The 13,473-nt window shown below is 52.9% G+C and overlaps 1 protein-coding gene across 1 annotated transcript in view; it reads left to right on the top strand.

The window, feature by feature from the left end:
* Nucleotides 1-13,473, top strand: part of VWF (von Willebrand factor) — a 110,333-nt gene that overhangs the window by 47,923 nt on the left and 48,937 nt on the right. The window contains exons 19-27 of the mRNA XM_058655802.1: nucleotides 838-941; nucleotides 1,452-1,590; nucleotides 4,009-4,143; nucleotides 5,993-6,139; nucleotides 8,292-8,432; nucleotides 8,582-8,695; nucleotides 10,594-10,750; nucleotides 11,967-12,125; nucleotides 12,745-12,880. Coding sequence (XP_058511785.1) covers nucleotides 838-941; nucleotides 1,452-1,590; nucleotides 4,009-4,143; nucleotides 5,993-6,139; nucleotides 8,292-8,432; nucleotides 8,582-8,695; nucleotides 10,594-10,750; nucleotides 11,967-12,125; nucleotides 12,745-12,880 — 1,232 coding nt within the window. The remainder of the gene's footprint in view (nucleotides 1-837; nucleotides 942-1,451; nucleotides 1,591-4,008; nucleotides 4,144-5,992; nucleotides 6,140-8,291; nucleotides 8,433-8,581; nucleotides 8,696-10,593; nucleotides 10,751-11,966; nucleotides 12,126-12,744; nucleotides 12,881-13,473) is intronic.

Genomic DNA, 13,473 nt, shown 5'->3' with positions numbered 1-13,473 from the left:
TGAGCCGCTGGTTCTCACATCCAAGGCACCGTGTACATTTTACTAGACACCGTGTCCCTTCTCTGTAACAAACTGTATACTCAGTGAACAACCTTTGGAGTATTTGAAACCTGCCCCCCACCCCTCCCAAGTCCAACAATGCAGTCTCCCGCTTACTCCCTCATCAGCCCCAGAAAGCAACTTCTGGCTTTCCTTGAAATGTGTGCATCCGGGTATACAGTCGGGGCCACATGTGTGCATCCGGGTATACAGCTGGGGCCACATGTGTGCAATCAGGTATACAGTTGGGGCCACGTGCACGCTCATTTCCTTGCTTGTATTACACATGAGCAGCATAAGCAGTTCTCACACACCTGTAGGCTGCTCGCGAACACTGTTCTGGAAGCCTTGTGGGATGGCAGTGCCCGGGGATTCCTGCGTGGGCTTAGTCATTTTCCTGCAGTGCAGCATTTGAAAACTTCTGCTTTTTGTTGCCCGAGGTTGTTTTTTGTGACTGCGTGTGGCAGCTCCTTTTTTGGGGTGGGTGATGGCAGTGGTGTGGGATACCCTTTCCATGCAGTGACTGGGTCTAGGCCAGCCAAGGCTACCTCCGTGGATGCCACACCAGCAGGGTGTGAGATGGCCCTGAGCAGCTGGCCTCTGCAGAGGTTTGGTCTTGCAGTGTGGACGGTGGGGCCCGTGTTTACCAAGCCCTAGCCAGGGTGAAGGCTCTTCGGCCTGCCTGGCCTGTGGCCAGAGCCATCCCCGAGGGACAAGATGACAGCAGCACCTCCTGGAGTGGGGGTGAGGGGTCGGTCATGGTGGCCCGTGAGACGTCCTTCCTCTCTCTCCCCTCAGGTCCGGCACGAGAACAAGTGTGTTGAACTGGAGAGGTGCCCCTGCTTCCACCAGGGTCGGGAGTACGCCCCTGGGGAGACGGTGAAGATGAACTGCAACACCTGGTAAGGTTGGGCTTGGGGAGGCGCTTGCCTGTGGCTGAGCTCGAGGCAGGCACCTGCGGGGACCTGGGCATGATGCTTCTTGCCTCGGAGCCTCTGTTCATCCATCTGTAAAGTGGGGAGAATCTGCACGGTCACCTGCAGCACGCTGGCCCTGGCAGCCTCCGTGGGGTGCCTCCGTGGCACACAGACCTCTTTTGTGGACTGAGTAGTGGGTGGCGACCGAGGCCCTGGGCCTTGTCCCCAGGTGCCTGGACCACTCTGAGCAAACACCCCCTTTCCCTGCCTCGCTGCTGTTTCCTCCTTGGGACCTGGCGGAGGCACGACTTCCCTCTCTCCTGCTGGGCCCGGTGCTGGGTTCCTCAGGCTTCACAGCCTCAACTGCTAGAGGCTTCCTGGAGCTGACCCCGGACTCCCCTAACTTCTTTCGTTGCACCCCCTTGCTCCCCAGTACTCACCGGGGCTCCCCTCACCAACTGCCCATCCCATCACTCCCGCTGTCTCTCTTCCCAGTGTCTGTCGGGACCGGAAGTGGAACTGCACGGCCCATGTGTGCGACGCCACGTGCTCCACCATTGGCATGGCTCACTACCTCACCTTTGACGGGCTCAAGTACATGTTTCCGGGGGAGTGCCAGTACGTTCTGGCGCAGGTGAGGGTGATGGAGAGGCAGGGCTTGCACGGGAGGGTGGGTATCCTCCTGTTTTGTGTGAGAACTCTGGGTTCTGCCAGAGTCAGCGTCTCAACCGCTGCACCTGATGCTCCCCTGCCTGCAAGCATCCCCCAGTCCCGGCATGCAGCATCTGGAGAAGTGGCGAGGCTGGAAACCCCAAGGGCTCCTCTTTCTCTTCCTTCTGCTCACTGGAGTTCTGTGAGGACTGGCCAGAGCTCACTCACAGGGGTGCCGTGGGTGGTGCGAGTGAGCATGGAGGTGTAATCAGAAAACGGCACTGCTTCCTTTTGTAGACACACCCTCTGTGAGCAGGCACAGTCTGGGGGTGGGTGGTATGGGGCAGGGTCCTCTGCCTGCTAGCACCCATGTGTAACAGCCAGGGTGCAGGGTCCTGTGCAGGCACCCTGGGCAGCACATGCCGCAGGGGAGCGTGGAGTTTGCCTCCTGCCCAGTGCTCCTTTGCTGCTGTTCGCCGTCTTCCCCTCTTATCTGGGACGGAGCTCAGAATGGGGAGGGGAGCAGGGAGTCACATAAGGCCTCTGTGTTCATCGTGCGAGAAAGAGCCCAGGGAACCCTCATGTTGGCCACTCCGCCTCCTGTCCACGCTCACGGATTCCCGCACAGTTCTCATGCGGGTCAACCCCGAGTACTCCCCTGTTGGGGGGGTCTCCCCATGATGCTTTTTACACAAATGTGTCCTCTTGGGAGGAAGAGCAGGCGGGGGCCAGTGTGGGTGGAAGGGACCCCCAGGAACAGACCCCCAGGAACCTCAGCCCTGGTAGTCCAGGGCCATCGTATGGTGCAGAGTATAGTGGGATGTAGTGGGAGTGGGTGAAATCTGTGGCGGCCTAGCCAGCAGGACCTCCCTCACCCAGCCTGGTCTAGCTGGACACAGGGTCAGGGAGGGTGGAAAGCAGGGGCCTGGGGTGTGTGCCCTTGAGAGCTGTCTCCAGATCATGTCTGGAAGCTGTTTGGCTGCTCCTAAGCCTCATAGCAAAGAAGGGATGAAGCCAGCTTCGCAGCTCAGCTCTCACACTAGCTTCAAATCTGAGCATCCAGCACAGGCAAGGAACTCCGTGACCCAAGGAGCAGCTGGCCTGGCCCTTCCCCTGGCCGGACCAACCCACTCGGCCTAGGGATCCAAACCTTGTTCTACACTTCCGCATCTCCTTTCATCTTGTTTCCACCTTCCTGGGCAGACAACATCAGACTAACCTGTCCCTTGAAAAAAATCCCAGCTGGCTGCCAGGACCACTTATTCCCCCTTTTCCCACTTCTTCCCTTCAAATCTTACTTAGCCCAGCAATCCCGTTTAGTGGACTGTTGGCTTGGGGTGTGGAAGGCTGTGTGTGGTGTTGTGTGTCCGTGGGTGTAGGTCTATATCTGGGTCTTGGTATGTATGAGGGTCTTCAGATAGCTCATGGAAAATGTGTATTATATAAACATTGTGTGTGGATTTCAATTCTTCTTGTACCAAAACAAACTTACCTTGTAACTCCTTTTTTTTCCCATGAACTTTTGAAGTACCTTGTATGTGTATATGTGTGCATATTATATATGTAGATGTGTGGGGTACGTGTGTATATATGTGCATATGTATATGTATACATTTGTATAAAATGTGTGTGTGGTATGTGTGTGTGCATATGTATGTGTGTACATGTGTAGAGCATGTGTGGGGTACGTGTGTGTGTGAGTGCGTGAATGTGTGTGCATGTGTGTAAGTGGCAAGTGATCCACTCACTGTTACCCTGTACGGGAGCAGAACTAAGATCCAGTCGTCATTTTTCCAACCTGATTGTTTCCTGTTTTCCCTGTCACACCCCAGGAGTGGCCCCAAGTAGGAGGTATTTTTGCTTAATTTTCTGTGCAGTGGACCAAGGGGAGGGCGTTTCTTTATCCTCTGTAAGCAACTGGACATGGGATCTCAGGACCCAGGAGCTGTGTTGGCTTGGCCCTGGTGATGTGTCTGGGCCAGCAGCGCAGAGGGAACCACACAGAGTTTAGAGCTGCCAGGTGCCTTGTGCTCGAGCTGTATTAGTTACCTGGATGGGGCCGTGAAGTGGACTTTGGGCACTGGCTTGCAACCTGGTGTGCCCATCAGTGCCCAGAACCTGGCACTCTCCCTGTGGCTGGCATCCCCTGCTTCTGCAGCATTGTCCACCACCACCCACACTGACCACGGGCACCTGGTTCATCTGTGATGGCTGGGGAGCACACACCTGCTGAGGGAGCTTACCTGGGCATGCCCAGCCCCTCCTCTTTCCTTTCTCCTTCTCTCCTCCTGCACCCGCAGACCCGTCACATCCTCTCATGCAAAGCCTGAGATGCTGATCTTCTAGTCTGGGGGGAGGAAGCGGGGGTAACATTTCTCTTCTGGCATCCTTTCCCCCCCAGGATTACTGTGGGGGGAACTCTGGCACCTTTCGGATCCTGGTGGGCAATGAGGGCTGTGGCTACCCCTCAGTGGCATGCAAGAAGCGGGTCACCATCCTGGTGGAAGGAGCAGAGATAGAGCTGTTTGATGGGGAGGTAAGTGCGAGCCTTCCCTCTGTCTGTCTCCTCCTTGATGCTTCCGACAGCCTGCTGAAAACATTCATCAAGCATGCATTTAGCAGGTGTGTGAACGGAAATGTATGCAGCCATTGCAGACAAAGAGGCAGAGGCATAGCACCTGGCTTTAACACATTCTTTGAGAAGAACAAGAGGTAGACCAGTGTGGATGACACAGTCCCATGTTAGTCCAAGTGAAGACACAAAGCATAATATGCCTGTGTGAACACAGGACTGGTTGAGGTGACTGGAGCTTGGAGGGACATCTTTTTTGTAAATGCTGCCCCCTCTTATCCATGGACCCAGGACCCTCAGGGAATGCCTGAAATGGTGGATAATACTGAGTGCTGGATATCCTGTGTTCTTTGCTATACACACCCATACATACATATGATAAAGTTTAATTTATAAGTTATGCACAGTAAGAGATGAATACCTGTAACGACTAATAAAATAGAGCATTTTTAATAATGCACAGTAATAAAAAGTTATTTAAACTTATAAATAATGTATTTCTGGAATTTTCCAGGCTGTGGTTGACTGAACCATAGGAAACAAAGCCACAGTTAAGGAGTAGTGGGGAGGAGTGAATTCGTACATATGAACACAAATAAACTTATCACTTAATTCCATTTTCCTGTGAGTGTTTTGAAACGTCCTCACATATTATTTGCAAGGGACAGTGTGATGGGAGAATCTTATTTCCTTTCATGTTTCTGAGTTCTTGGCAGACAGGTATTTTTGAAGGAGTTTAAAGGAGAAGTATATAGTCTCTGTGCACTGAGAGCTTACAAAGTGGCTCTCAGAAGGGCACACAGGATCTCGTGGGAACTTCCATTGAAAATCCTGTCCCTGCACTTGGTTCTCAAAGTCTGGCCCCATGGATCCGGGAGGTCCAGGAACCTGCATTTAGATTGACAGGTCTGCTGTAGGCATGTAGCCTAATGATGGACATGCGTGTGTCCTGCTATAGAGTCTCTGGGTTCCGTCCCCAGCTCCAGTTCCTGACTCTAACTTCCTGCTAGTGCAGGCCCTGGGAGGCAGCGGTGTTAGCTCAAGCTAGTTGGTTCTTATCACTCGTGTGGGAGATGTGGATTATGTTCCCAGGGGTGGGATGTGGCTATCCCTAGCTGTTGCAGGTGTTTGGGATCAAACCAATTTTATAGGAGCAGGTACGTGTTCTCTGCTCCTTACACGTGAAGTGCCAAGTCACTTACTTGTAGGTCACAGTTTTGGTCCAGCCAGTTTGGCTGCAGCCAGCACTAAGGTGAGGCCTCAGCTGGGCTCAGGTCTAGCCTGGCCTCTTCAGTTGCTTCTGAACTTGCCCTCCTGCCTTCTTGCAGCTACCCACCAGTGACACAGGGGATGGGAGGTGACTTCTCCACAGCTTGGCGAGGGTGACCTTTGACTGGGCGTCTGCGGGGTCCACTCTGTTTCAAAGGCAGCTCTATGGAGGACAGTTGGTGATGGTAATGTTGTAGGAGGTGTTCAGACTTGCGGTGACACACTTTCACACGTGACCATGTAACACATGGTTCTGTTACCAAGGAGAAGAACCCTGCAATGGGGCAACTGTTCTTAGCATCAGCCTGTTTCCTGAACAAGGAATTCAGCCAAGGGCACAGAACGAGGTTTTGAGAGGGTTCTTGGTAACTTGGATGCAGAAATGCCCAGGTGTGGTGCTGGCCAGCAGAGAGCCGGCTGTCAGCAAGCAGGCAGGTGAGGTGTGCACCCCTGGAAGGGGACAGATGGGCAGGTGTGCAGCTGAGGGAAGGCCTGGCTTCTCCCGCCTCCCCTCACCCTCCCTGTCCTGCTGTCTGTCCTTCAGGTGAATGTGAAGAGGCCACTGAAGGATGAGACACACTTTGAGGTGATAGAGTCGGGCCGCTACGTTCTCCTGCTGCTGGGCAGAGCCCTGAGTGTGGTATGGGATCGCCGCCTGGGCGTCTCTGTGGTCCTGAAAGAGACATACCAGGTCAGTTGGGGCTTTTTTGCTTTATGCCATCTGTGACGTGCCATTTGGACATGTGGTCAGCTCCTTGGATGACCACCTGCCGTTCTGGCCCACCCTCTCGCATCCTCTGCTTCAGTCCACGGACTTCAGATTTAGCTTCAAGCCTCGGCCCCTCCTGGAGGCAGGCAGCACCTGGGAAGGGTTACGGTAGTCTGGGGATCCAGTGGCCTGTGCATGTACCTTGTTGTGCTGTTCATGTCCACAAATGAAAGAAGAATGGAAGCTATGAAGTTTCGCCTTTAGGAGGGAACCTGCATGATATTCTCATGGCAATGTCCCCAGGCCACAGGCCAGCATGAATTGAGAGCTACTTGTAAATCTGCTGACAACCTGATTCTGAGAAATATCGCAGTATTGGTCTAGGGCCCAACAGCTGGTTGGGACTTTGATTTCTCTTTAACAATGAGTTGTTACCCTGTGGTCCTGGAAGGCAGAGACCTCGGATCACCTACTTTCCTCCTGGAGGGTTCTGGAAAACTTCTGCCTTGTCTGGACCCTGGGGGCTGCCTGCCTTACCAGACCCTGTGATCACATGGAATCTGCCTGGTTATCCCAGCATCGAATCCACACCTCAAGATCCATAACCCCATCTCAGCCCCTTTGGCCATGTGGATTATCCATTTCCTGTTGCTATAACAAAATGCCCAAGGCTGGGTACTTTATAAAGAAAAGAGGTTTTCCTTAGCTCTTGGTTTTGGAGACTGAAAGTCCACAGTTGGGTGCCCCAGCTGCTCAGCCCCTATTGAGGGGGACCCCTGGCTGTGTCATGTGATGGGGTAAAAGCAGAAAGAGAGGAGGCTGCATCAGGAAGGGCTTGTGTGGCCAGACAGAAAGCTAGAGGAACAGAGGGATTCAGGGGCTAGGTGTGTCCTTTTCACAACAGCCCACTTGGTGGGAAACTCGCTGGGCTGCCGTGAGAGCTACACTGACCTTTTCTGAGGCTGTGCCCTCCCAATGACCTGGTCACCATCCACATGGACCCACCTCTTAAAGATTCCTAGATTTCTCCCCGTCTCTGTGTTACCACTCTCAGGGACCAAGTTCCCCGCATACAAACCTTTGGGGAGTGAACTCAAACTATGTTTCTGGGGGGTTAGGGCATGGTATCTGTGAAGGGCACTGTTTGGCCTTCTAGAACCTTGGTGGAAATCAATTCTAGGAAGGATTACATTTCAGATAGGTTGATGTGAGGGCACTTGTCTGAAGAGGTGACATCTGAGCAGGGTCTCTAGGGAAGGGAAGGAGAGAGCTGGGGGGAGGTGGGCTAGTGCATGCCGAGGGCCTGGGGTGGCAGGTGTTTGAATGGGGAGGCCGGTGTGTCTGTAGAGGAGGGACTTAGGGTGAATGGTGGTTGATGAGGGGAGGCAGAGGCCAGTGGCCATACCAGGGGAGCTATTAGGTCATGTCTTTCTTTTTGTGTCCCATTGTGAGAAGATTCTTAAACATTTCCCAGTAACGTATACACATTGCTTTCTAGCCAGTTCTTTCCCAGCTTATTGAAGCAAAATAGAATTATTGGTCCCAAGACAGGACTCCAACTGTGCTGTAAAAGTGTAGCACCTTTTCTTGTCCAGGCTAGATAGCTCCAGTTCTTTCCGTTGTCTTTATAAGGTGGTTTTTCACTCATGGAGTGATCAACACATTTAGGGCTTGTTGCGTAAGACCCAGCTTCCCTGGAGACGTTTGTGGGGAATTCTGAGCAGCAGCCTGTCTGAACAGGTCGTCCTGTCCCTAGTCGCGGAGGACTGTCCTGTCCCCCTGCTTGGACCTCTGTGTTCCTTTGGATGGGGTCACAAAGACAGTTTCTCTCTCGGCTCAGCCCCTTCCAGGGAAGGTCATGGTTCACACTGAGGACCCCAGGGCCAAGGGCTACCTCAACTCGCATCTCTACCCTTTGCCTCTCTCTGTTTCCTGAACTTAAAGGTATGGTCACCAAGGAAACCTAGAAGGCCAGGGTGAGGGCAAGGACCCACTGCGCACCCCTGTCATGTGCTCTTCCTGCCTCCCTCCCTGACTCTTCCTTTTTCTCCTCCCCCTGCATCCTCCGCTTGCTGGAGCTGAGAGGATGCCCCCTGAGGTTTCCAGGGCTCACCCTTGCCCCTCGTCCGTCCAGGAGCAAGTGTGTGGGCTGTGTGGGAATTTTGACGGTGTCCAGAACAATGACTTTACCAGCAGCAACCTCCAAGTGGAGGAAGACCCCGTAGACTTCGGCAATTCCTGGAAGGTGAACCCACAGTGTGCAGACACCAGGAAGGTTAGTGTTGGGCGGGGGCGGGGTGTCTCTGTCCCTGCCGTGACTCTCCCACCCCCAGCAGGTGGTGGGCAGCATGGAAGTCCTCCAGGGTTGAGCCGATGCAGTCTGACTGTCCTGGTTGTCCTGCTTCCATGTTACCCCCTTCCCAGGTGCTGTTGGAGTTGTCTCCTGCCACCTGCCGGAACAACGTGGTGAAGCAGACGATGGTAGATTCCTCCTGCAGGATTCTTACCAGTGCTGTTTTCCAAGGCTGCAACAAACTGGTGAGGGCTGGTGAGGGCCTGGAGGGCAGCGGGAGGCAGAGCAGTGCCGAGGGCAGGTCCAGGGTGAGCTTCTGGTGTGAACCTCACCTTGACACTGCTGTGGTTCTTTCTGGTGTCGGAGACCAAGGGAGGAAGTGATAGTTTCTGAGGAGGACTGTACCTGGCTAGCGTTTCCCTTCTACAGTCCAGAGTCTCTGCTGCTCTTTGGTCCCCTAGGTTGGGTGGCAGAAGCTCAGGCACTTGCTGCTTTCCTAGCCATATTAGCAGGGAGCTGGATTGGCAGTGGAGCAGCTGGGACTCGAACTGGCACCTGTATGGGATACCAGTGCTACAGCTGGTGACTTAATATGCTGTGCTACAGTACAGGTCCCTTTTAATATATATATACTTTAAAGACCTATTTATTTGTTTGAAAGGCAGAGTGACAGACAGAGATAGACTTCATCTACTGGGTTCATTGCCCAAATGGGCACAGCAGCTAGGGATGGGCCAATCTGAAGTCAGGAGCTTCTTCCGGGTCTCCCACACGGATGATAGGGGCCCAAGAACTTGGACCATCTGTTGTTGCCATTTCCAGGTGTTCTAGCAGGGAGTTGAATCAGAAGTAGAATATCTAGGACTCAAACTGATACCTATATGGGATGCCAGCACCTCAGGCAGTGGCTTAACGCACTTGGCCACAATGTTGGCCCCTCTTGTTTGCTTCTTATCTCACAGAGAATCTTTTCTGAGCTTCACTCCAGTGACCCTTTGATTTTTTTACCCCGTCTTTGTGTCTTTATCTCAGACAAGAAGGAGGAATTCCCAACACTTAGATGCTGTTCACACACACACACACACACACACACACACACACACACACACACAGAGGTACACCCAGCTGTGTCCACATGTATCCTGGGGTGGCTGATTGAATGTGGGCCTCTCAATATCTTCTGCACCTGTCCAGTGGATTTTTGGCCCCCGAGAGCTCTCATAGCACGCTCCCTGGCGTGTGAGGTGGGAGAGTGAAGACAGAGAGGAGTTATGGACGGCAGAGACCTTCCAGCTGTCTGAGTTCATTTCTAACACGGGTGCCCTGTAACGGGCTGCCTGCAGCAACATGGCGTAGGGACGAGAAGAGGGACAGAAGGTGGGTGGGCTTCCCCTCCCTCTGTGAGGCTTTGGGGTCAGAGTCTAAGGGTATGTGTGCACACGGGTCCTCTTGTCCAGGGCACTGCCCTCTCTTTCCCGTAGCTCCTCACAGGACCGGGAGCTGGGTAGACAGACAGGTGGATGGACGCAATGTTCTTTTGGAAAGTTCTTAGGCACATCACATTCTTTTTCTTTTTTTTTTTAAAGGTTTGTTTTTGTTTGAAAGTGTTACAGTGAAAGACAGAGAGACAGAGCGAGAAAGAGAGAGAGAGAGACTCCTTCTGTTGCTCATTTACTCCCCAAATGGCCACAGTGGCTGGAACTGGGCAAGTCTAAAGTGGAAGCCAAGAGCTTCTCCAAGTTGCTCACATGCAGTGCAGGAGCCTAAAGACTTCAGCCCTCTGTCACTGTCTTCCCAGGCTGTTTGCAGGGAGCTAGATCAGAAGTGGAGCAGCCAGGACTCGAACCAGCGACCATATGGAATGCTGGCACTGCAGGCAGAGGCTTAGCATACTATGCTATGGTGCCGGTCCCCAGGGAACAGCATGTTCCAAAGCCCAGCAGCACTGCCACGATCTACATTTTTTTTTTTTTTGCTGGAATTCCATGAGAACCTAGCATTCTTGCTTTGCAGTCCCTCTGTGGCCGCCCCTGACTTGCACTGGGGGAGAGTCCTCTTATCTTTGCTCCCAGACCACTCTTATGCAGACTGAGGGTTCTGACTCTGGACTGCAGGCTCAAACCACCTGAGGCTTCCTTTGCAGGTGGACCCGGAGCCGTTCCTGGATGTTTGCATTTACGACACCTGCTCTTGTGAGTCCATTGGTGACTGTGTGTGCTTCTGTGACACCATTGCTGCCTACGCCCACGTGTGTGCCCAGCACGGGAAGGTGGTGAACTGGAGGACCGCCACCTTGTGCCGTGAGTGGCCGGGACCCCCATCCCTGCATGCATCTGGGAAGGCCATGGGGTGCAGGAGGAGACACTGGTGGGAGGGAACGGAGAGCCAGGGAGTAAAGCAAACTGAGGTTGAGGAGTTCCCAGACTGGAGTGAGAAGTTCCCAGTGTGTTTGAGGACGGATGTGAGTTCAAAGATGTGAAAGCCTGGAGACTTCAGGAGAAATTCTGGAAAAAGCAGAAGGAACAGTTTATTAATTAGACACTCTCTTGTTTTCTAGTATGAGTGACCAACTCATGCCTTACATCGAATCTTCCTTCCTTGGGTATAAGAATGTTAATGCTTTTATTTATTTCTATTTTTTAAAAAAGACTCATTTACTTTTATTGGAAAGTCAGATACTACAAAGAGGAGGAGAGACAGAGGAAGATCTTCTGTCTGTTGAGTCACTCCACAAGTGGCTGCAATGGCTGGAGCTGAGCTGATCCAAAGCCAGGAGTCAGGAGCTTCTTCTGGGTTTCCCATGCAGGTGCAAGGTCCCAAAGTTTTCCCAGGCCACAAACAGGGAGCTGAATGGGAAGCAAGGACTCCAGCACACGAACCGGTGCCCATATGGGATCCTGGTGTGTGCAAGGCGGGGACTTTGGCTGCTAGGCCACCGCTTCTGGCCCTCTATTTCTGTTGTTGTTGTTTGAGATTTATTTATTTGCTTGAAAGGCAAAGGGGGTGGGGGAGAAAGAGGGAGAGGTCTTCTCTCTGCTGGTTCACTTCCCAAGTGACTACGAAGGCCAGGACTGTGACCAAGGTGAAGCCAGGAGCCAGGAATTTCCTGTTGGTCTCCATAAGGGTGGCATGGGCCAAGATATGTGAGCCATCTCCCACTGCCGTCCTAAGTGGGTTGGAAATAAAACAGCCAGGACCTGAAACACTGCCCCATGTGGGTTGTTCATGTTGCAGATGGCGACTTAACTTGCTGTGCCACAACCCTGGCCCTGTCACTTAATGATTTGTATAGAAAACTGACTCAACACCATTAGGCTCCTGCTCTAAGTTCAAGTCCCTGATGCAAATGACTCTCATGGTTCCTTATTCTGCAGCCTGGACAACACCGCCCCCTGCATCACCAGCATGGATCTCCCCAGGGCTGTCTGGGGACCTTTGCTGCAACCTCAGTCTGTCAAGATGTGCAGAATTGTCTGGGAGCTCTTCCAGTCATGCCCTTATCTTGTGTGTCCACAGCTCAGAGCTGCGAGGAGAGGAACATCCGGGAGAGCGGGTATGAGTGCGAGTGGCGCTACAACAGCTGTGCGTCCGCCTGCCCTGTCACGTGCCAGCACCCCGAGCCGCTGCCATGCCCTGTGCAGTGTGTGGAGGGCTGCCACGCACACTGCCCTCCAGGTAAGGGTCCTGGGCCGCAGGTGGGGTTGGAGGGGGTGGTGGGCAGGTGGCTGGGAGCTGTGCTTCGGGGTTCTCCTTCATGTGCCCTGCCCGCAGCCCTGCAGCCCTGCAGCCCTGCAGCCCTGCAGCCCTGCCACGGGGCCTCTCAGCAATCCCAGCTCTGCCCAGCTGAGCTGCTGCAGAGTGATTTGGACCTGTGCATGGGTTCATTATGGAGGGGATGGCACTTTCTGTTACACCTTTCTGTAGCGATGGAAATACTTCATTGAGTGCCAGCATATCCGACAAATTGAATTTTTGCACTGAATTTCACTGCATTTCAGTTCAAACAGCCACGTGGTTTATGGCTGTCACCTTGGGGAGTGAAATTCAAGAGGCCCTGAATGCGTTCTTTAGGAAATCAGATGGATTCTTAAAGATATGATTTCCTAGGTTCAACACTTGGGGGGCGGCGGAGGTGAGTTGGGTGAAGGAACTCACCACTCACTTTTTCAAAGGGGTAAATCAAGGCACGGAGTGGGGAGGGTGTACCCTGAGCCATGGGAAGAGATGACCTTGAAGGAAAGGCTCCTTGTGGGAAGCTGAGCTCTGGGCTGCTAATGGGTGATTTGTTGTGCAGGGAAGATCCTGGATGAACTCCTGCAGACCTGCATCGAGCCCCAGGACTGCCCCGTGTGTGAGGTGGCTGGCCGGCGTCTGGCTTCAGGAAAGACCATCACCTTGAACCCTGGCGACCCTGCTCACTGCCAGATTTGGTAAAACCAGTTGCTGTGCTATTTGGAGAAAGCTTTTCTTCCCTTTTTTTTTTTTTTTAAATTATGGAAGCCAGGAGCCTCTTCCAAGGGGGCCCAAGGACTTGAACCATCCTTCTCTGCTTTCCCAGGCCATAAGCAGTTAGCTTAATGGGAAGTGGAGCAGCTTGGACATGAACTAGCACCCTTAGGGAATGCTAGCACCACAGATGAAAGCTTAGGCTATTACACCACGATGCTGGCCCCAACTGATGTCACAGCCACAGTGCCAGCTACTTACCCTGGGTCTGAGAAGGCTGTTTGCTTTTAGGTTCGCTCAGAGATCCAGTTTTGGGTGGAATGCTTTCTAGGGATGTGATCTGAGAGGTTGAATTTACTCTGCTTGTTAGTGGAGTAACTCATGAATGAATTAGTGTAGCTTATGGCTTCGTTTGTTGGTAGGGTTTTAAGGACTGCTTTCTCCAACATAGTTTGAACCTCTAGCAGGAGTTTTACCTGTCCTCACTTCTCTTGGGGGTCAAGGTAATGCTGAAAACCACAGGTCTTCTAGTGGAGTGTCAGGATGCTGAGAGGAAAGTGACTTGGAGCGCCTGTTC

Source organism: Ochotona princeps, chromosome 27, assembly GCF_030435755.1.
Source record: "Ochotona princeps isolate mOchPri1 chromosome 27, mOchPri1.hap1, whole genome shotgun sequence".
NCBI lineage: Eukaryota > Metazoa > Chordata > Mammalia > Lagomorpha > Ochotonidae > Ochotona > Ochotona princeps.
Note: the sequence above shows the minus strand (reverse complement) of the source record. Positions and strands in the feature narration are given on the sequence as shown.